The sequence below is a fragment of the Epinephelus lanceolatus genome, chromosome 12 (assembly GCF_041903045.1).
Source record: "Epinephelus lanceolatus isolate andai-2023 chromosome 12, ASM4190304v1, whole genome shotgun sequence".
Classification (NCBI taxonomy): Eukaryota; Metazoa; Chordata; class Actinopteri; order Perciformes; family Serranidae; genus Epinephelus; species Epinephelus lanceolatus.
The window spans coordinates 37,407,433-37,429,967 of record NC_135745.1 but is presented as its reverse complement, the minus strand read 5'-3'; the positions used below and the strand labels follow the sequence as shown (position 1 = coordinate 37,429,967).

Sequence of the window (22,535 nt, the reverse complement as noted above, 5' to 3'; positions counted from 1 at the left end):
GTCAATAAGAAGATGCATGCTTCGTCCTCTTCCTCTGTCTCTACGGCTGATATCTTAAACACTTGACAACTTACACTGAAACAATTTAGATTGAAAAATATAAGGCAAGAGGAAAACATATATGTTTGATCTAGGGGTGAAATAGCCTCAACTTCAGCTGCAGGGAGGGCTAAGCATAGAGCTCTTTGCATGCTATCCCAGTGGTTCCCAACAGTTTTGGCTTGTGATCCTTGAAAGCAATACAAAGTGAAATCACGATTCCTCATCAGAGATTTAATTTTTTTTTCCGAGGCTCAAATAGGTAAAATCATCAATAGTGTTTTATGAAGCAGATATATGATTTTGTTCTTCTTTCCTAACTTAAGAAGATAAGAAGAGGATCATCTTGTCACACATCAGATTCTAAGTTGCAGGCTGCAGCTACACTTACCAGCAGATGTCAGCAAAACATTGCTGAGCTTTACTGTCATACTCCCTCATTTCGGTCCTGCCGCAGAGCCTGGATGTATTATGACCTCATTAATAGATGAACAAATCAGCAATGCTTTCTGAATGTGTGGCTCAAAATCTGAATTATTATAAAATAAATATCAGATAATCTCGGTGCAAAAGCATAAACAACCTCTACATTAAGTGTGAGCGGTGTTAAAGCCACTGTGATTGCAGTGAAACCCTCATAGTGTGATCTGTGTGTGAAGGGCAGTAATAATAACAGATTAAGACAGAGATATTTATACAACAAATATGATGTTAGATGTTTTTGTGACACATTTTATTGCCTTGTTTTTGAGGTGGAAAGATGAAGCATAAAGACTGATACTGTATACAGTATCACTATGTGCGCAAGGTCACTGAGTCAAGATGGAACTTTCTTTTATAGTGAAAGTGTTGCATTTGATATGCTAGTGGTAGTTTCATTTCTCTGTAAAGTCTTTTTTGGGGATGTTCGGGGCATCAGTTAATGAAACTGTCCGCTCCAAAGCTTCGACTGAAGGGCGAAGGCGATGTCACTTGGAGTAACGGCTCATGCGGGCGGAAAAACTGAAGCCTGACTACAAATGATGTGGCTTCCTGCAGAGGGGGAAACACCATGGCAAATGTGTGAATGTGCTTTTCTTTTTTTTTGCGTGTGTGTGTCTTTTTCTTACCAAAATGTGACTCTCTCATTCTGCTTCCCTTTGTTTGAAAATAAAAAGAGCCCAAAGACGAAACAGCACAGCAGACGTGAGTAGTAGAAGATCAACGTGTTTATTTCAAAATAGATCATATGGCAGTTTTATATTAATCAATCCTCTGATAATCTGTATCCCTTGTCATTATTCAGATCTTTTGTACAAAATGTGGAACAATTTTCTGCGGTATGCACTTGTTTTGTGATTTCCTGTGAAGCTCTCTCTGAATGTTTTACTGTAACTGTAAAGTGTGACGTGAAATCGGTGTGCGTGTCTGTGTTTGAGTCACTGGTGCTGTAGGTGGGGGAGTCACATGTTTTATCCTGAGTCCATAAATGTCAATTCCTGATAACAGTAATACTGTGACACACACATGTACCCGCCTACCCGTCTTTACTACACACACACACACACACACACACACACACACCCACACACACACACACACACACACACACACACACACACACAGAGTGTTTACCACAACAGCCCACTGTACGTGCTGCTGGTAACATTTTCACTGTTAGGATTTGGTTTTGAATGAGTCAAATGTCTGATAGTGAAGTAATGTGAAACAAAATTTCACTCAGTGCAGAATCAGACTGAGATGTTGGAGGGGGAAAATTGATTCAGACACACTCACACACTTACAATTACACTTACACACACACACACACACACACACACACACACACACACACAAAGAAAAACATTCCCTCCTGTGATTTTGGTCAGACATTTGAAGCCATTGTGAAAGTGATGTGGTTTAAGTGTGAAGGAAGTAAATGCAGAGATCGAAACTCTGGACCACAGACGAAAAACATAACAAAACCTTTATCCATTCTGCTGCAGCATCAGCCTTAAGGACTTCAGCAGCACAGGGAACTGCAACACTTTCACTATTAGATATTCACGTCTTCTGATAGATTCCTAACTAGGTCGTTGGGATCTTGTTGGGGTAGTTTTTGCGTGCACGTTACATCCAATGTGTAAACCCCAACAGAAGGGAACTCAGGGTATCTCTGGCATGGGAACCAGGGAGCTCCTCCCTGGCTGAACTTACACCCAGACCACAAAGGTAGTTTTTCTTCCCATTTGTGAGGCCTAAAGTTTCAGGTCAAGAGGAACAGGTACAGGTTTCTTGCAAGTTATGGGATGAGTGTGATTTTTCCACTCAGTCTCTGTCAGTCCAGTCAGGTCAAGGCCGCCTACTCTTTGTGGTGACACTGAACTTCAGGCTTATGTAGCTGTCTGATAACATGATGCAAGCCAGCGGTCCCCAAATGGTTTTTGCATGTGAGAATTAAATACAAAGCACTTGCATAGGTTTGGTTTAAACACTGGGAGTGGTACATAAAAAATGGAGGAAATTTTGAGCGTCAAACTTAACTTCCTTGCATTCTAGTGAATTTCTATTCACCACTTTGTTGATTTTCTGCGTTAATTTATGAGGGAAATGTCTTTCATCACAATAAATGTCCCATGCTACTTTCATGTTTTTATTTGGGGGAGGCAAATGCATGTTCTAGACATCGAAGGGGACATGTCCCCTGCATCCCCCCACAAAATCTACACCTATGACATGAAGCCATGTTTTCTTGTGAAGTTTCATGTCTATAAGTTGTTAGCAGATCAGTCAATTTAGTTCAGTTTTCAAATCAGATTGTTTCAGAGACATGAAGACGTAAAACTATTCGATGTTTTAAAAGACAAAGCAAGAAAATAAAATGACCAGAGAAAACAAATGACATGCTTTACGCAGCAAATCTAATTTTAATATATATTTACTATCTCTGTAATCATCTGGTGACTATTCTCGTGATCCTTGTAGGTGTTTTAGTTAGTTTGACACAGTTTAAAGGAATCAGATATTTTTAAAAGCTGACCAGATTCAGTAGAAATAGATTTTCATAAATGCGTCCTGCAACATGTGCAGCTGCCAAGAGATAAACAATTTATGATAACAGCTTCCTCTACTACACCACCAGACCACTGATAACATCAATTTCTCTCAAACTCCAGTTGTAGTAGTAGTTTTCTTTCTTTTTTTTGGATTGAAACCCAGAATTGAGGTCTACAATGGACCAAGCACTGATGTTGCTGACTGTTCACTTGCTCATCTACTGGAATTTTGTTGCATCAAGTACTGTATCAATAAAGGTTTTGAATCACACGAGACGCTGTGTCAGCTGAGCTGAGAAGGCAGAGTGCGTTTGACTGTGCCACTTCACTGTGTGAGTGCCACAATCACATTGTCAACAGCTACCTGTGAAAATGCAATAAGTATTCATTCATGCTCTGTTTTGTCCCTTTGACGTACAAGTGTTTGTCTTAGGGGCCATTCTTCCTGTGCACCTGTGCTAGTACTTCCTGTCTCAGTCGCCCTCCGCTCTCCTCATCCCCCCACCCTCAAACCGCATCCTTCACACTGTCACAATAATACTTGTAGAGAGTGCAAGAGAGAGAGAGAAAAAAAAAACATTACTCCGCAGTCACAGACACAAAGACGACAGCACATAGGTGTGCAAGTGAAAATGACAGGGTCTTCCCCATCTCTACCCCTCAGCACCATGACAGCTTCTACCATTTACAGTACACAGCAGTCACAAGGCATGAGAAACGGTCAGCGGTTTGCATTCGCTTTCATGCCCTTGCACTAGTGTGTGTGCGTGTGTGCGTGTGTATGCTTGTCACTCCTGAATATGCTGCACAGGTCTCTGGGAAGGATAGTCGATTGTTGGAGATGTGTTCTGTTCCTGGATGTGATCAAAAGCCCGCAGGTAGTGGCCATTGTTCTGCTGGTAATAGTACACCAGTTTTCTGGCAAACGCTGGCTCCACCTAAAATGAAATTAGGTCTGTGTATGAAATGCGTCTGTTACTGCTGCATTATGTTATCCATACAAAGGAAGAGAGCAGTGTCTAAAGAACCAGTAAACTTAAAATAAATGAAACTTAATGTGTTTTCAGGTTTATTTTCCCTGCCAATAAAGAATTACAATGGAATAGCCAATATTATCACCAATATTATCACGATACTTCAATCACAATACAACATTATTGCGATTTTAAATATGCTGCAATATGCTGAGTATTGCGATAAAATATATTGTGATATATCGCAATTTATTACTTTTTTTAAAACTGTAAATTATGTCCAAAAGGAAAACTTTGTCAACATCTACAACTGATTATATTATTCTAGTGGGCGACCTAAAGTTGAATTTGTACTTAATAATTTCTATTAAAAAAATCAATACTTAGCACTGTGTGACGATACAATATTGCCACACAAAAATATCGCGATACTACTCTAAATCGATTTTCACTTTCACTTTCATTTTTTTAAATAATACGTAAAGTATGCATTTAATTTATTTATTTACTATATTTTTTATTATCTATAGTCCATAAATTTGCTAGGCATTTACCTGTCAGACTCAATGACTATTAATATGTTTATTTAATTCAATATAATACATTAATTTACATTTTAATACATTTGATGGTAGTTAAATGCAGGGTGTCTACAAGTATAAAAAAGCTCAATTTAAGACCTTTTTAATACTACTTTAAATTAAATTTAAGACAAAACTTGCGATGGAAATACACACCAAAAGAGAAAGTATCCTCTTTCCAATTTAACACATTGATGTCGATACAACGTAAGCAGTAAGGTGAAATGACAGTGATGATACTCTGTTCTTACTGCACAGAAAAAATAACCTTATGAGCAGGCTGGCTAGCAACGTCTTATTTTAATGATGCAGACTCATTGCATGATCAAAGTGTGTAAAGGGGGTAAAAATAGAAGCACTATGCACATAAGACGTTGAGACAAAGTCTGTTACCGCAATGACCAGTGTTTCCCTTCTGTGAAAATAATGATTCCTGTAGCGCCAGCGCTAGAAATGATCCTGGTGGTATGACTTAAAAAAACACCTGAGACCCATCCAATGTGAGCTGCAGACAATTTAACACCCTTTAAGGCCTTTTATTTCGTAAATGTGTATTTAAGATATTATTTAAGGACCGTGTCAACCTCCCTGAATTGCATGAATTCAACTAGATAAGCTAATCAGACTACTTTTTTGTCTTTTATCTTCTTAATGTACAATATTTTTTATCATCTTGTGATAAGAAAAGATAATAACTTGTTCCTATAAGATAGTCACAAGTATCTTGTGTGACACAAGCTTTTTTTAAAAAAAAAAATCACCTTTCAGGACTTTAGGGGTGCCATAATAATCACTTCACATAAAATTTATATTTTCAGATAGCAGCCAGGGAACAATAATCAGTAATTTAAGCTACTTAAAACTAGCCATAACTATCTCAGCAGCTAACATGAAATAGCACACTTGCTTTAGCTGCGTTAATGTGGTTTGACTTAAGGTATTTTAGCTCTGTTTCATTTTAAGCGCCAAATATGTAGGCTGGTGCCTTTTGCATTTGTAGGGTCATATTTAGGTCTAATTACTAAAAATAAATTTGATTTTATGGTGGTTAGAGTGATAAATTACAACATACTTTCACCCACTGAGACTGTAATAATTAGTGAATGGGTACCTGTGCTGTGATCATCTTCCTCGGGCGCTGTGGGTCTGGGTACTCGTCTCCAAAACATAGCACCACCTGGTATCTCGGTAAATGTCGGCCATTATGGGCAAAATCCTGAAGCTCTGAGAAAAGAAAAGCAACGATAAGAAATGAAGAGGCGTACTACCCACAACAAACTTATCAGCATGTCACGCTTAAAATATTGAGTCAAGAAACAATCAAAACCCCAAATTGCTCACACGACACTTTCCCTAATCGTTGTGACTTTTCTGGAAACCATTGATGTGGATGACGGAAATTTCAGTGTGAAATGGCACAGAAAACACCATCTTGTCATACAGTGTGGTGGACCACAGGAGGTGGGTGGGGACTCCACACACTTTGGCCCCCTGCAGAGAATGTGACTGGCTTTTCAGTGCTGCTTCAACACTGTGAGGGACTTGCCCAGCTGAAACACCTGCGGACTCGCCTTCGTTGTAATCGTTATCATCACAGCCATTATCAACATGACCACAGCCATTGTCAGACTGTAAATAGCTGAAGCAGCATAGTCATTATTGCATAGTTATTCTTATCACTTGAAGAGTTTAATGCGCAGTAAAGGCCAAAGGGCCACAACACCATGGCCACCACTACTGTTATGTCGTTTGACCTACAATCTGTGACAAAAATGAGTTCTGAAAACATCTTCCACAAAATATTCTGAATATTGAATACCTCCTGTAAAATGTGTGGGACTCCCAACGCCTTGTGCAAACACTACTGGACAAAATACTGTAAACACTTTCAATGTTTTCGAATATAATATACCGACACTTTCAACTTTGGGCTAAAACCATTTAATTACCATTAAGTTGACTCCTGTAACCTGAGCTGGAAAATAACTAAGTTCATTAATTACTGTACAGGTTCAAATTTTTCATACAAAACATATTATTATCCTACACAATATGATGTTTCGCTGTCGATCAAACTGTATATAAAGTGCTTTAAATTGCAGTTCACATGGTAACACTTTACATTAAGACAGTGGCTCCCAACTGGTCCAGCCACGGGTTCCAGATTTCTGCTCAGTCATTAGTTCAAGGTCTACACGGTTAAATACATTCAGCGTCACACTTGCGTTTGTTGCCGAGCTAGTTTGCTGTCTCTGTCAAGCAGCTATCCCTTACTCACTCACTCTACAGCAGGAAACGACGCTTTAAAAATGCAGCTGTGTGCTGGAAATTCGCTGTACTTTTTACAAACTTGTTTGACATGTTTGCAAGTCACTTGTGGTCCATTCAGAGTGGCAATATGACCCACTTTGGACCCCAACCCACCAGTTGGGAACCACTGCTTTAAGAGGTTATAATTGTTGGCAAATACTTTACATTAATTCAGTAAATTCAGGACTTTAATTTTATGATATTGCTACTTTTCTAAGAATAGAGGGTGTCACGTTGTGCCCCTAGAGGTGATTTTGAGAAGGTAAAAGTCTCTGTGATACAATCTGAACAAAAACTAGGGCTGTCTGATATGCAAAAAATGATATTGCAATAATTTTGACTGGGGTATGCGTCGCGATTTTAGTGAGAATGGTAATTTTTGCATTTAATTTTAACTGAAAACAATATATAAAAAAGACGATAAGGTGATTTTGCCAGGGGTCTGAACCAAACACGCATGTTCCCTTCTGTCTGGAATATGATAATAATAAAAGACGAGGGCATCTTTGCAGCACCACAGTGTTTCATCTCTAATGGTGTGTTGTGACACATTTTACCTTTATCAAAAAAATGTCAGTGCTTCCAATTTGAATATTGCACTTGGCCAACTTACAATTTCGATACTATTCCGATTAACTGTGCAGTCCTAACAAAAACCTAACGTCTTCCTGCCTCGTGTCCAAACTGCAGGTGTGACACTTCACAAGATATTAGTGCTTACCAATAAGGAATTGCTGGGTGTCGAACAGTTTGCACGGCTGCTCCTTCTCCAACTTGTTGGGTTTGTCCATATATGGAGCCAGAGGTCCTTCCCAGTACACTCGTCCCTGGCAGAGGCGCTTTGCATACAACCCATCGGGCGTCATCCACAGAAGCACCCCTTTCTCAAGTATGTTAGGAAGCATCTCAGCGCCCTGCCTCTGAGACTCTGGGTACGGGAAGGGAAAATAGATCATTTCTGCCCCGCTGTGAAGCTTGTCGTCTGGGCATGGGGAAGAAGAGGAGGAAGAGGATGGAGAGGAGGAGGAAGGAGCGGTGATCCGACAACCATCTGGGCTGGTGGTGATAACCTCCTTCACCAAAGACTCTCTGTAGTATAGGGACACATGCAGGCTGAAATCTAGAAGAAAGATTCAAGCATTAAGCAGATATATCCTGGGTAGGAAACCCAGCCTCACAGCCTGATTAGATGGAGGCCTTGAAATGTTAAGCATATATAAAACTTCTCAGTAACCTTATCATTCCAAGTATCTTTCTAACCCTCTCTCTTTTTAATCTATCATCATGTGATAGATTAAAAAAAAACCTCTCAATACAATATCACGGTCTGCTGCTCTGAGCTCAGAATAGGGAAGTAAGTAGGTGTTGAACAAAGTGTTTGTTATTTCTTATCTGCGAATGCAAATTTTTTTTTAAAATAGTAAACAAGCATGACAGCAAAGGCCTGTGTGCATGTGTCCTTAGACGAGCCCAGGATTATTCTTTACCTGTGTGTGTTGTTACCTGCATTATTGTCCATTGTATACACAGGTGGTTGGGATTCTGAAAGGTAGGTGTGGAAGGAGAGCTGAAAACCTGCACAGAATAAATTAACAAAATGTTTGGTCATGATTAGATTAGACATATTGGATGCCAATATGTGAATATATGAAAAATCCCATTAAATAAATGTATTGAAAGCTTGCGATGGATTGAGCAGGCACAGAAGTCATGCTTCACACATCTTCACACAAGTCATACAAAAAAACAACCAGCCCGTCCACATAAACAAATTAGGCACTTTGCTGCATGTACCACTGATCAGTAGTGCATAGCTGCTAAACCAACCGCCGCCTGTTTCCCAGTCACTTCGCTCCTGCTTGCTCTTCGGCCTGCACTTGTATCAGCATCATGGGGACTGCACATGTTTGTCTTATCATAACGATATCATTTGTGTCCCAGAATTTGCCTCAGGTTCTTGGGCATCACAAGCAACATCACCGAACTCAAATGCATGTTGTTCTTGTCAAGACTGTCCTGACCAAAATAGCTGGCAAATATGCGTTTATTTCCTTTAAATAGTGTACATGTAGTGCAGTGTTCTTTGTTTAATCATGTGCATTGTACCATGCAAAATGACTTTACAGCTACGTTTAGCTAGCTTTATTATTTGCACATCAGAAGATTAAATTAATATATAAGGACACAGTAATTTGCAGTTGCTGCTCAGTATTGTTTTTAAACACTGGCCTGTTAGTTTACATTAAAATTCAGCGTATAATTCACTGATTAATGCTTTCTATAGTAATTTCAACCTTGATATTGCTTCTATGAATAGACCTAACGCTTTAGTGAAGTGACATTAAGGCTCCTTCAACTGTTTGGTGCCTTACTTGTTTACAACCACAGGCTTTTATGGGGTTTACCTATGACCCAAACCTAACCTTTTTTTCTTGTTTCTACATAAAAATGTGAGCGACTAAACAGTCTTTAAACTTTTGGTTGTGACGTTTTCTTTCCACCTTAAAGATCAAACTTGAATTCTATTGTAACCTTTATATGAAAGGTTGTGATAACCTTTAAACTTGGCAATCTACAAGTCGCTGACACTACGTTATGACCTGCCAAGGCCTCTGTTCATGGATGGATCGGAGCATTAAACAATGAAACAAGCGTGATTACAAACTCTCTTTACATGTTCATGAGTGAGGCTACAACTTCATTCCATCTCAGACTTCTCGTTTGATAAGAAGAATAACAGGATGTCACTGCTATAGGTGCCTGTGGCTGAAAATTGATGCCATTATTTGGCTCGTATATGTGTGAAAAATGCTAATATTCTAACCTAGATTCAATTTAAGATAAAAAATTGCATCATGCTTTGTATCTGCTGAGCATCACAGTCACACTTGCATACATGAAATCTATCTATTCTCTCTATCTCTTACCATTTTCTGTATGTGACCCCGGCCAAGCTCGGCTGAACGGCGGTGGGTAGTGGCACTGACCGTACTGCAGCTCTGCATGTGGCCCGTGGTGATGTGGAGGTGGCAGAGGTTGTTGCTCTGGGGGTGAGTAATCCCTCCAGTCCCTTCTCTCCTGAGAAACCATAAAGCCAGATACCTGAGGAAGAACCATAGGGATGGTCAGTAAGATAAGATGTCAGTAAACCGGCACATCTGCAACCAGTAATAGTGCACGTTCATTTATTTGCTTGGACCAGGCTAAAGCATGCAGCAGCTCCAACATCTGCTGACCTGGTTGTGCAGAGACGTATATGGAGGAACATAGCCGAGGGCATTTACATGTGATGGTGTCTCCTCCACATTCATCTTCATCCCTGTAAATGTACAAAACCAGACTTGTCAGATAATTTGTGCACAATATTAGCCATGCTTTGCTATGAAGACATTGCAATGCAAAATGATTTTACATCTTTGAAAATAAACCAGGCTCATAACAGAATTTCATTGTGCAGATTTGCAATAAACTGAGAACATGTGAGACACAAAGTTCCGTGAACCTTTCTAACCTGATCCATTTTAGCAGCTTCAAACTGCAAATATGTTTTGTGCCCTTGTGAGCTCCTGCTATTTTCACCGAGGCAAATGCCAATCTGAATCCTGTTGATTTCAATTTGTTCGCTCAGATAGCAAAAACTACTCTGGTGTGACAAAAACAGTCGAATGATGGCAGAGACTTAGTTATGCAAGGCTGGAGGTCGCCTGGCTGTGTTATGTGCACCCTGCGCTTAGTAACCGAAGCCCTCTAAAAAAAGCACTACGGCCTTTTTGGTACATGCTTTGGCTTCCTTTGTGCTTCCTGCCTCATCAGAAACAACTGCAGTGGTGCATATGTATGTGAAAAATTGCCAATAGTCTGTAAACAATGTGAGATGCTTTGTGAGACGCAGCAGTGTGGTGTATATGCAAGTGAACTATTGCAACAGCATGGCTTTAGATTTTACTGCTCAAATGTGAACCATAAACTATTTCACTCACCTTGTTTCATCTGTCACCACGTACATGGGTGGCTGAATGTAATTCTCACAAAGTGCACTGCATTCTTGATGGATGATAGTCACACACACTTACCTCTTTTGGCTCCCTCTGGAATTATTCTGTAGACTTTATAGGGGTCAGAGATGTCCAGTTGGCTTCTTTCCACTAACTCATCAAAGTCATTGCTTTTATTGAGAGCACAGCGTAGTCTGGTTTTCCATGTGGGGGGATCTGGCTTGTCGACCCCTTCCTTATATTTCCCCTTAAACAATGCCCAGGCCTGAAACAATCATTGAATAGATTTACACTTCTGTTTTTGCACCAAGAAATTTAAAAGTTAGGGCTCTGATTAATTAATACATGAACGCATCTGTTCATTTTTAGCTAGAAAACCATTTGAAGACACTAATACAAGTATAACAAAACCTAAATCACCTTCTTAGAGTCACTGCATTATTACATATTTAGAAGTTATACATATGCAATGGAGGGTTTAAAATGTGAGAGGCTTCAGGTGCAGTGTGAGAAGTTAAGCGGGGCAGTCTGACCTTGAAGAGCGCAGCATCCTCCTCTCTGTTATAGTCTTGTTTCCCTGCATGTTTCCAAGGAATCCTGAAGATGCTTTTTTCCTCATTTTCCCAAACCAGTCCAGGATACCTCTGGCTGTCAATCTGATCGATCAGCCACTGTCTCAGTTTGCCGTTGCCGCAGCCGACTGCCAGGCCACTGTCCTCATCCATGTTCATCTCTGCAACAGAAAATAAAACAGGTAACAGAAGGCACACTTAGTTGAAGCAGATAAATTTTATTTTTTTGGCTGTAAGATTTTTTATTTTAAATTAACTTGAGTCTGACAAGAATAAGATATTAAGGTCAAGTTATCATTATTACAGTTGCTAGGTAAAATTGCTCCATGCTTCTCCTTTGTAATATCAGGAGCCACTAAATACGCACTGTAGTCATCTGAGCATGGTTTTGACACGTTTGGCCATGCTGATTTCAAGTTGCTGACTTATAAAGGAAGGGTAAGATAGTAGAGGCCCAAGTGTGTCATTGATTTTATCAGGTTTAGCACAGTTTTCATCTCTGGCAGAGAAAACTAATGTGACTCACTTGAGTAACACGCACAGCTATATCTTAATTTTAAGAGTTTTGACACAACTACAATGCAATGTGGAATGCATGCTAATAAGATATCACATGTTTGTTAATGTCACCAATTAAGTAGGTCATTAATTCAACTTTAGTAATATTTAAGATTACTTTAATTGCCAGAAAGTCTAAGTTGAAAGACAAGCCTGTTATCTTTACATTTCACCTGCCAAACTTGTACAGATGAGTGATTGAGATCAGGCATCTTCCCCTGACTCAAACTGCTGCTGTTAACTGATACTGTTACTAATTAACTTACAATGTTAAAAACATAAGTCATTCATTTAAAAGGAGCTGCTGCTGCTGCTGCTGCTTACCGTTGATCATGTGAGCTCTCCCCGCTGAAATCTGTTTTGAAGCCCTTGTTGTCCTTTTCTTAAACGTTAGCGCATCTTGATTTGCTACAGGGAGGAGCCTGTCGGGCTCTGAGAAGTTCAAGAGGAGATGCGCAGCAAGCAGGCGCTCATTTCTGTGAAACTCAGCACCCACGCAGGGCTTTCGGTGGGGAATCCCTCTTGTGACACCCTGAGCAGACACCAGGATGGAATGGAACACTTACCTGTGCACATTATCAACCCCCCCCCCCAAAAAAATATTTCCCATACATATTTTTGTTTTTCTCTTGAAGCCTGTGAGTGCAAACTAATTTCCAGTGACAGCTGTTGACTACAAATTTCTGTAGTCTAAATTGTATTACAGGGGAAAGACTGAATTGAAGCATGAGCAACTAATATCAGAAGACACATGGCTGAATCCAACATATAATGCTACTTTAGTATTACTGCCCTCCAGTGGCTAACCAAGAGCACGCCCAGCTATTTTAAGATTAAAAAAAGACTACTGTAAGTTTTATCTCTTCATTCTGAAATTAATGTTTTTTCAATGCTTTATAGTTTCTAAAGACAAATGAGCAGACAGAGTGATAAAACAGCGTGATCTTGGTGTTTTTGATGTCACCATGCATGACCTCCCTTGCACATTAGACAAACAGGAAGACAACCAGGAAACAGAGATGTAAACACAGCACTGTGTTCTTATCACCTTCAAATACGACAGCCCACCGACTGACAGCCTCACAGAACACTCGACTTGTCTCCTTTTATTTCACAATTTGAAATCGTCGTGACACAGTACAAAAAAAACACAACATTCATAAATTAGAAAATACAACAGCACCAGAAACATCAGCTCAAACTAAAAATGAAAATGCCCTGTACATGTTGATTGTCTCTTTCAATGTTCATGTCCATGATTTTTGGAGGATCGCTCCAGCAGTGATAAACATCCTGACAGTAGTCTGCTCCAAAGCACAATAGACTTTCAGATAAGGTCCAGAGTACTGTAGCACAGTGGTGGTGTGATCCTCCAAGCTGAGTTGCAAAATATCTCATCAAAGATCCGATCAGATAGCTTCAGGTGGGGTAGTCTGTTTTTCCACCTCCACGCCATTGACTTTAGACGTCCTGGCGAGCAAATCACGGAGCTCGGCCTCATCATTGAAGGGGTTGTCCTTATATTCCTTCTGTAGCCATTCTCTGAACTACAGGGGAGAAAAACAACTTGTCTTTTGACAACGACTTTACAAAATGCAAAATGGTAATAGTACATCTAGCATTCTATCTCTGTACATCTATTCAGTAATGCACTGATATATCCCACACTCTCTTGTCCTCTATCGCACCCTCCCTCACTTCACAAGACTGACCTGCTCAGCTTGAGTAGCCTCAAACTCCTGGAGCTGGCGCTGAAAGCCCAGGTTAGGTCCAGCACAGGGCCGAACCACCCTCACTGCAGCCAGCGCCTCCTGCCAGCCCAGTCCTGTCACCGTCATGATATAAGCCACTACCAGGGTGACACTGCGGGACACACCTGCCAAACTGTAAGACAAAAGGAGTGGACAGACAGTATGATGCATGAAATAAACTGTTACATGATTGGTATTATTTTTCAACACTAGGCGAAAAGTGCTTTCCATTTGAATGGATAAATATAGTTATCAAAGAGTGTGTCAACATGCACATTAGCATCCTGCTTATGATCGTGTTTTGCACAAGTAACGTATATCCTGGTTTCACAAATGCAAATAAGTACTTCAGTGGCACACACAGAATTTTACCATAGGGGGGGCCAGATGGGGCCACAGAAAATTTTAGGGTGACACACCAAAACCAAAATCCATAACTGAATTTCAGGAATTAGATTATGCTGTTGAAGCAATAGGCTTGTTGAAAACTTAGTCAAAATGCAAAGAAAAATGTTGGTTTCTTATTTTACAGTTCATATTACTAATAATCTGATGTGCAAAGATTAATATTGGCACAGCTAACATTTTCAGTTTCACACACATCCTGTTTTAATGTGTTTTGCATCTATAAATGTCAGGTGATTCATTGTTCTTTACATAGGCTTGTGGTGCTTTTCCCTAAAAAGACAAAAATGCAGCTTCAATTTGAAGGACTAAATTAATTGTAAGAAACAAAACACTGTACGGGAGAAGCCTCCTAAACTTTAGGCAGACTCGTGGGTACCCATAGAACCCATTTTCATTCTTTTATCTTGAGGTGAGAGTTCAAGGGACCACTTCGAAAATGGTCATGCCAGTTGTTCCTTTGCCAAATTCTGGCCTAACTATGGAGCATTATTTAGCCCCTCTACCAACAACGTGGACGGCCTTAGGTTGTCTAGTTTCCCAAGATACCACTACCTTTGCACTAGCTTAAACCAGAATTATGGCCTCGCGGTTTTACGCATCCATGCACCTGTTAAGTTGCAGTTACAGTTTACATCCATGTCTGTAAAAACATGGATGCTTCACACACATCTTCCCCCCGACAGCACAGAAGATCTTTACGATCACAGTTTCAAGGTGGGTACCCAAGATTAGAGTCACAAATTCAGTATCTTCCCAAATGTCTCCCCTTCTGTTCCTGAGTTGTGACATGGAATAATCGCCAGTAAAGTGTTTTTGCAGAGCGTTATGATGTCACAGTGAAGCTGACCTTTGACCTGTTGGATTTCTATGCAATTTTTCTTTTTAGAATTAGTGTATGAATTCCTGCAGTTTGGCAAAAAAAAAACCATGTTTTGTGAGGTCACAGTGACCTTGACCTTTGACCACCAAATTCTAATCATGTCATCCTTGAGTCCAAGTGGACAGTTGTACCAAATTTGAAAAGAGATATTGCATTCACAAGAATGAGACGGACAGAAATCATAATGCCTCTGGTCACGGCTATCGCTGGTACGGAGGCGGCCACCCAGCCCCACTTGGACTGCCACTGACGCTCTTATCCTGGGCTTTGAGAAACCTCAATATTCTATGTCAAAATCCAGGATACTGTGACACTTAAGCATTTCCTCAATGTATAAAAACAAATTCAAAACCAAGATACTAATGTGCATGTGAAAAAACACTGTATGAGAATAAGAGGTTGAAACCTTCTAAATGAAGATGACATAAACCAGCCTAAAGGTTCCCAGTAATAGTATCAGTAGGTGACACGCCATCCAGACTACACAGTGACAGATAGACAGAGAATGAAATACAAGAACTGTGTAGACTGAGGTGTAGAAACTGATTAAATACACACCTTACAAACTACACGTGTGAATGAAATCGACACTCTTTGCTCACTAAGCGTAGTAGAAAAACTTGTGGCAATGCAGGTCGTATAAATAGCCTGTTGTTCCCCTGTATTTCTGAGAAGACCCTCTGTCTAACCAGATATAACTTTCCCCTGTGAACACATGGTCAGCAATGTGGTCAAACTTGTTACTGTACTCTTTTTTGGGAAGTTCAAGAATAGGCATTTGCTTATCACTGAATCCCCTCTGTGCAGCAGTAACGCATGAGTGCACTTGTGCACTTGGTTGATCTCTTTTTTCTTCCCCAGCTTTAGATGAACTGAACACATATAATCAACACGTCTATGACTGCATTATAAGATAGATGGAGGAAATCTATCTAGCTCGGCTACTTGAGCAGCATCTCTAATTTGTGTGCGGGAACCTTGATTCTAGCTTTGAAGTAAAGACAGAACAAGCAGTCTTGCTCTCACCAGTGAACGAGGCAGCCTTCCCCTTTCAGGCGAGACTCGTGCATGAACATTATACTTTGTTTAAAGTGCTGAGTCCTGTGGAGCATAAAAAGTGTTTGTTATAACAAGCCACATTAAACCGTAATGAGAACACTGCAAAAACTGCTGTAACAGCTCTGTGGTGCTGGGTTGTTGTTTTTTTTTTGTCCTCCCTGACTCTTTAGAGCTCCTGCATGCATCTAGTGGTGGTTTGGTTGTATGCTCGTGAGGTTTTTGTGCATGCTGTGTGTATGTTTTTGCACCTGACTTGTCAAACCTTTTTTATTTCTTATCCTGGATGAATCAGGATGGGGGTGTGTTCATGTCAGGTTTGAGAGAGATGGTGTCATGTTTCGCATAACAGGTTGCGAACACCTCGCACAGTGAACCTAGCAGGTATGGGGTAACCAGGGGCAGTCAGGGTGACAAGGGCATTAGTGTGCATTTATACAGTACGTGTCTGTGTGTGTATATATATATATACATATATACGTGTGTGCAAGTGTGTGAAGGGTGAGGGGTTGTGTATTAATAGAGGCACAGCACCAACCATAGCGCTAAAGCTGCAGAACTGAGACTTCCTTCCTGCTCAAAGACTGCCTGATATGTGAATTTGGCCATAGTGGATTTATTTGTGTGTGTGTGTGTGTGTGTGTGTATGTGTGTGTGTGTGTGTGTGTCTTAGTGATGCATGCACCACTCTTGATTTTGCTTCCCCAGTTTCCCACGTCACATAAAAACAAAAGCATGTGTTTGTGCATGTCATGTCTTCATGTCAGAGAGCTGCACCCAGCCGTGTTACTGTGAGCCAGTCGGAGAATAAGTTTACAGTTTAATGTTGAGCTTGTGAGAGCATATCATTTACACGTTAGCTCTAAGAAAATGAACCTCAGACGCCCACACAGTGCAGCCTCAAATGGATGTGGTTCTCTCTCTCTCTCTCTCTCTCTCTCTCTCTCTCTCTCTCTCTCTCTCTCTCTCTCTCTCTGCCTCAGCCGTTCATTGTTCTGTGCCATGTTGCTGTGCTGCACATTTTAGTACTCACAGGTTTTGTGTGGGCAGGTCAGCTGCTGGAATGCAGAGATAGGTCATCTCCTGAGGGATGAAGCATTACCAGTTACCTGTCAGCATGCAGTCACTTGCTCTGATGCATTTAACACAAATCAATAAAACAGCAGGTGAGGAAAACCGATGCACATCAACGCTCTCAAGGTCTCAGTGTGCGTGCTGCAGATTGTGAACACATGCTGTCCTATTGAACGTGGAAGAATAAAGGCAATTTAGTCACACTTGTGCATGCCCCCTTTTTTAAAATGACTTGCAGCTATTAGAGAGACTTTACATATGACTCAATCACCTCGAAAAAATAATAATGAAGCGACACTGAACAGTCCCCACTGGCTGAAGCGAGCCGCCTACTCGAAAGCCCACGCAGGCACACAACTCAGCACACTGACCGACCGAACCAACTGTTGTTGACTTGCATTTTGCATGAAACTCCAGCTATCACATGAGTATGAAACTCTCCTGTTTGCTGTTTACTCACTCCCTCACTCAAGACTGACAGCTGTTTGCTCAAGGAAGCAGCATGGCACCTCTTCCCGAACAACCTGACAGACCGGTTAATGGACTGTGCTGTGAGAGCTTGAAAATCATATGCACTGTGCTCACACACACACACACACACACACACACACACACACACACACACACAGGTCTCAGCCTGTCAGATCTGCTCAGCCTCATTTGCTTGATCACTCTGCTTGAAAGATTAATGAGAAATTTAAGATGCACGCTGGGGGCAAAGATGTTGAGTTTCTCACCTGGAGGATGGGAGCTGCGCTGTCATGAATGGACAGGATGTGTGTGATGTTGTTCCTGGCTAACTGCTCTCGGTCTCTTGCATCTGACATGAACAAATAACACCACAAACAAAATGAGTATGCGCTGTCATATGCAAGAAGCAAACCAAAATGATTTTTTTTAAGTACACACACCTTTGAAATTCCCCAAATACAGGTCAGGCAGGACCTATAAGGACAGAGATATATATGGACACGTGAAGCACACATGGTCACAGCATCATTGATACAGTGAGATAGTGAGGCAGCTGAGGGAGCTGCAAACAGCTGACACAAGTGAGACCCTGAAATATGAAGTGATAATTAGAAAGGATAGGCTAAAATCTAAACTTGAGGTCATGTGACAAGAAAAATAACCTAAGGATTCATAGTTTGACCACTTAAGTTAATGCGGTTATATTAAATTCATTAAAGACACGTCTAACTAATGAGCAGGCACAACTTTTTAAATAAACACCTCAAATACTCTGCTGAAGAGGATTAATTGCACTCCAACACCCAGAGGACCACTGGTATGTATGTGTGCGCGAACTCAACGCTAGTCGCGTGCAACAGATGAGACCCTACCTTATTGATGCCATTCCCCATGTTGAAATGACCGCTGTGAAAAGAAACGCCACGCTGGGTTCCCTCGTTGTTCAAAAAACGCTTATCCAGCGGCTTGACGCCTTCCCAAAGCCGCTGTAGGGGTGCAAACTGCAGCAGCTCCGCGTTTGAGCGAGCCGAGCTCTGCTTCCCAAGCTCCCCGCGTTGAATGCTGGGAGTTGTAGTTCGCTGATATAAGGAGAGCGGCGTTCAAGGAGCACACAGGTGCGGTCTAACCCAACGCTGGATTTTTAGTTATGAGTTATGATGAGAATATTAATAGCCCGCCCCAGGAGCGATGACAGCTCGTACTTAATCCTTTAAATACTCTTTAAAAATACAGCAGGCTGTCCTCATACCAGAGCTAAATTAGCCAAACCCCTTGTGGTGATGTTATCCTATAGGAATATTATAGACTGCCATGAAGTGAGATGGAATATAAACTTATTATGAAAAAAAAAGTGAGTTTTCACTTAAAAACGTTTGAGATTTTGAAGAAATTACATATCTCCATGGTTATATATTAACTTCACCATGCTAAAGTTGGGCATGTTTTCAATAAATATACCAATAACACATTTAAAGGTCATGGACACCACTCCCTTGTAAGGGGTCGACAGATATTATGAATTTTTAGGGTTATCGGTAATGGTGATTTTTTCCACCAATATGCCGATATACAGTTTTGTTTTCCTTAGCTGCGCTGGTTTGCTCCTGGCGTGCTTCTCACTGCCTGCACGTACCACTCCAGGCTCTTAAAAGCAAACTCAAGACCTACCTTTTTAGCCTCCTTTTATTTTATTTTATTGTTTTACATTTTATTTTTTAAATTCTGTATTCATGATTATTGTGTATTTATTTTTTTATTAATCTCCTTTTAATGGCAGCTTCCTATACTGTTTCATTGGAAAGGTTCTCAGAATAAATACATGCTTAATTGCATTTGACTGTAGGGCTTTGTCAGTGTTTATTTTTTAATTCTGTGTCAACTATGATTTTTACAGCAGACATATATCGGTTGTAAATATCGGCTATCGGTATCTCTGTTTCATAATAATCCGTATCGTCATCGGCTCTGAAAAAAACATAATGGTCGATCCCTACTTCCTTGAACATTAAATACACAGATTGAGAAGCAAAATAATTTTCAAAGACAATACGATTTACAGCAGCTAGTTAAGGTGCAAAATCTGGGCACATCTGTAAGTGGATAAAAGATAAAAGCAGCAGACAGAAACACTATTAGTAAAATAAATATACGCCTAGGACGCACTAGGTCCCGTCATAATAGCGTGCACTGTGGTCCATCTTAACTACCTTACGTCATTGCTGCTGACTGTGGATGGATTACTGAAAGGGCCAACTGGGGACAGGTCTGGAGTGTCACGGCCCCCTGGCCTTCACCTTGAAAATGTCACTCAAATTAACATGCACCGACCAGGAATTGACAAAAAAGACCACAGAGACAACAGACAGGGGGAAAACAACCAACAAGACACACTTAATGACTACAAGGACACACAAAGCCTCAAAAAGACATTAAATTACCCCCCAAAAAAGCGCTAAACAACCTCAAAGACACACAATTCAACTAAAAAGAGACGTAATAGCTACAAAAAGGTGCAAAACAACCAACAAGAGACACTAAATGACTACAGGGAGACACAAGACGACCAGAAAAGACACTAAATGACTACAACAAAAAGCTAAATCACCACAGCATCTGTTGTGTCTGTGTGTTTCCACTCCTCTGTAGGAGAAGTGGTAGTGCCTCTCACATGTCTGTGTCCGGGGGCCCATTGTCTCATAATCCGCCCATGCTAATGAGTCATTGTTGAATGGTAAATCACTTTCATGCACACTGTTGGTGAATTATGAAATCGGCCAGAGGGGAAGAGACTGCAGGCTTTACATGAAGTTGTGCAGTTCCTCCTTCAGTCAAATGAAGCGATTTATTTAAAGGTCCAGTGTGTAGGATCTAGGGGCATATACTGGCAGAAATGGTTTATGTTTTTATTAGTGTTTAAACACCTGAAACTAATAGTGTGTTTTCATTACCTCAGAATGAGGCGTTCAAATCTATTTATGGAGCAGGTCCTCTCCCTCAGAGGCCGTCTTGTTCTTCTACAGTAGAATAGATCAGATATACCGAACACTGGCTCTACACAGGGCCATTTGTGTTTTTGCATTACGCGTTTTTGCATCAGCCCCCATAGTTCTCCTACACACGAGGCACATGGGAGAAGTTTCGATTCTGCAACCTCACTGCTAGATACCACTAAAACCTACATACTGGACTTTTAAGCCCCAAACCATATTTGAAAGTAACTTTTCTTCTTTGCTCCGAAATCGTGTGCTGGTACATGGAAGGAACAAGGAACAAGGAAAGGATGTGTAAGCACCAAGAACCGCCCATTTAACACAGAATGGTGAGGATTAGTCACAGATGGCCACCCTTTCCACCATCAGAGCATCATTTGTGACTTGACGCCACTGGAAATCATTTTTCAGACGGCAACCTCACCTACGAGGACATTCCAAACACCAGAGGAGCCATTTGTCAGAACCGATTTCCAGAGAGATACGTCAGGACGGCTAGCTCCACTGAGAAGCTTCTCAAACCTCAGGGAAAGAATATAGACAATGGGGCCGCCAGTGAAAGTGGCAATCTGGACACAACTCTCCCCTGAGCAGTCTTTCAAAACAAGACAAGACAGGGTAGCTATACAGGAGAGCACCACTGTAACATGACCCTCTCCTGGGAAAATAAACACATCGGATCATCAACCTCCCCTGAGGTAATCCAAGACCTGTGGTCCTGCGGCCTACTGCAGCACGCCATCAACTCTGGGACGGTTCTATTCGTCCATCGCCAACATCTCTTCCAGTCAAGAGCAGAACAGAAAACCAGTAAGATGACTGGGTCAGGCATTGAAATGCCAACTGACAGCACGGGAAGCTTCAGTGACAGTACAACGAAAACCTGACACTTCTGTTCTGATTATCATCATGTTAAACACATCAACAGGAAGTACTGCTACCCATTGCCCCATATTGGCTGCACATTTACACCGCAGGCGCCAGCTGGTTAAACTTCCTGGTTATCTGTTATTGTTCTATGTAGGGCAGTGTGTGACCACTAGACGTGAATAGGAGAAGAGAGTTTTTTGACATGGTAAAATGGCTTCTTGTTCCTGAAGAACATAGAGTGAGCTGGTTATCAGTCCACTCCATGGTGATACTCTGTGTCTCCATGACAATACTCCTGTTATTCTGACCTCAATTAGTATAAAACAGCCTTTGTCTTATAGCTGGATACCTAAAATAACTTGTGTTGATAGTAATAACGTTGGTTGACTGCATGGAGATTTCATTTGTGGCTGAAAGACCCCTAATGTGCTAAAATATTTGTGAACAATCATTGCTGACTCCTAACCACCATCCGTCAAACAAATTTAATCGTGGATGAAAGTAGTTTTATTCACCTATTTGTCTGTTTAAAAGTCTTTCACACTGCTAAGACATACTCAAACTGTAACAGCTGGAAAGTTTTACAGATACCCTGTGGATTACCAGCAATAAACGCGAAAAATACAAAAAGGAAAAAAAATGTTAACCAGAAACCAAGACAATACATGACAGGTAAATATGATACTACTTTGTTGTGGCTTATGTGTGCAAAAGGAGGAATTATAGTGTGGGTGTTCACAGATAGGCTGCCCAGAATGTAGGCCTACATGTCATACACCGCCCACGCTGTCAGAGGCTACAATTCAGGTGGTTTCCCGCTCTAGTTTCACATAAACGCTTATTTTTATCAATGGACTTGTTTGTTTTTTTAAATTAGGCTAAGCATGATTCCAGCTGTGCTGCTTTAATCGATAATGACATGAAAAATATTAGTTTGCTTCCTCAGTGTTTTCCATTCTGTAAAATCTTAG

At 40.8% G+C, this 22,535-nt stretch overlaps 2 protein-coding genes across 2 annotated transcripts; both read right to left on the bottom strand.

Annotated features, from left to right (window-relative positions):
• Positions 1–1,225: 1,225 nt before the first annotated feature.
• irf4a (interferon regulatory factor 4a) lies at positions 1,226–12,527 on the bottom strand. The gene is made up of 9 exons (XM_033649788.2): positions 12,389–12,527; positions 11,468–11,667; positions 11,013–11,199; positions 10,176–10,258; positions 9,867–10,041; positions 8,443–8,514; positions 7,661–8,059; positions 5,741–5,853; positions 1,226–4,012 (listed from the first exon to the last, which is right to left on the bottom strand). Exons 1-9 carry the CDS (start codon positions 12,396–12,398, stop codon positions 3,863–3,865), a joined length of 1,389 nt encoding a protein of 462 aa, XP_033505679.1. The 5' UTR covers positions 12,399–12,527; the 3' UTR covers positions 1,226–3,862.
• Positions 12,528–13,155: 628 nt separating this feature from the next.
• dusp22b (dual specificity phosphatase 22b) lies at positions 13,156–18,779 on the bottom strand. The gene is made up of 7 exons (XM_033650156.2): positions 18,577–18,779; positions 18,145–18,178; positions 17,971–18,053; positions 17,193–17,242; positions 16,130–16,204; positions 13,777–13,948; positions 13,156–13,611 (listed from the first exon to the last, which is right to left on the bottom strand). The coding sequence occupies exons 1-7, from the start codon at positions 18,595–18,597 to the stop codon at positions 13,474–13,476; spliced, it is 573 nt and encodes a 190-aa protein (XP_033506047.1). The 5' UTR covers positions 18,598–18,779; the 3' UTR covers positions 13,156–13,473.
• Between the last annotated feature and the right edge of the window lie 3,756 nt (positions 18,780–22,535).

Bases quoted from the DNA above. Each gene is read 5' to 3' on its own strand.
- dusp22b (XM_033650156.2), bottom strand. From the start codon at position 18,597: ATGGGGAATGGCATCAATAAG. The intron at 16,205-17,192 runs GTGAGTACTAAA...TATGCTCCACAG, and splicing joins GACCTGCCCACACAAAACCT to GACTCAGCACTTTAAACAAA. The intron at 13,612-13,776 runs GTCAGTCTTGTG...TCTCCCCTGTAG, and splicing joins AGGCTACTCAAGCTGAGCAG to TTCAGAGAATGGCTACAGAA.
- irf4a (XM_033649788.2), bottom strand. The intron at 10,259-11,012 runs GTAAGTGTGTGT...GTACATTTACAG, and splicing joins TCCAGAGGGAGCCAAAAGAG to GGATGAAGATGAATGTGGAG. The intron at 5,854-7,660 runs GTAAGCACTAAT...TTCTTTTCTCAG, and splicing joins CACCCAGCAATTCCTTATTG to AGCTTCAGGATTTTGCCCAT.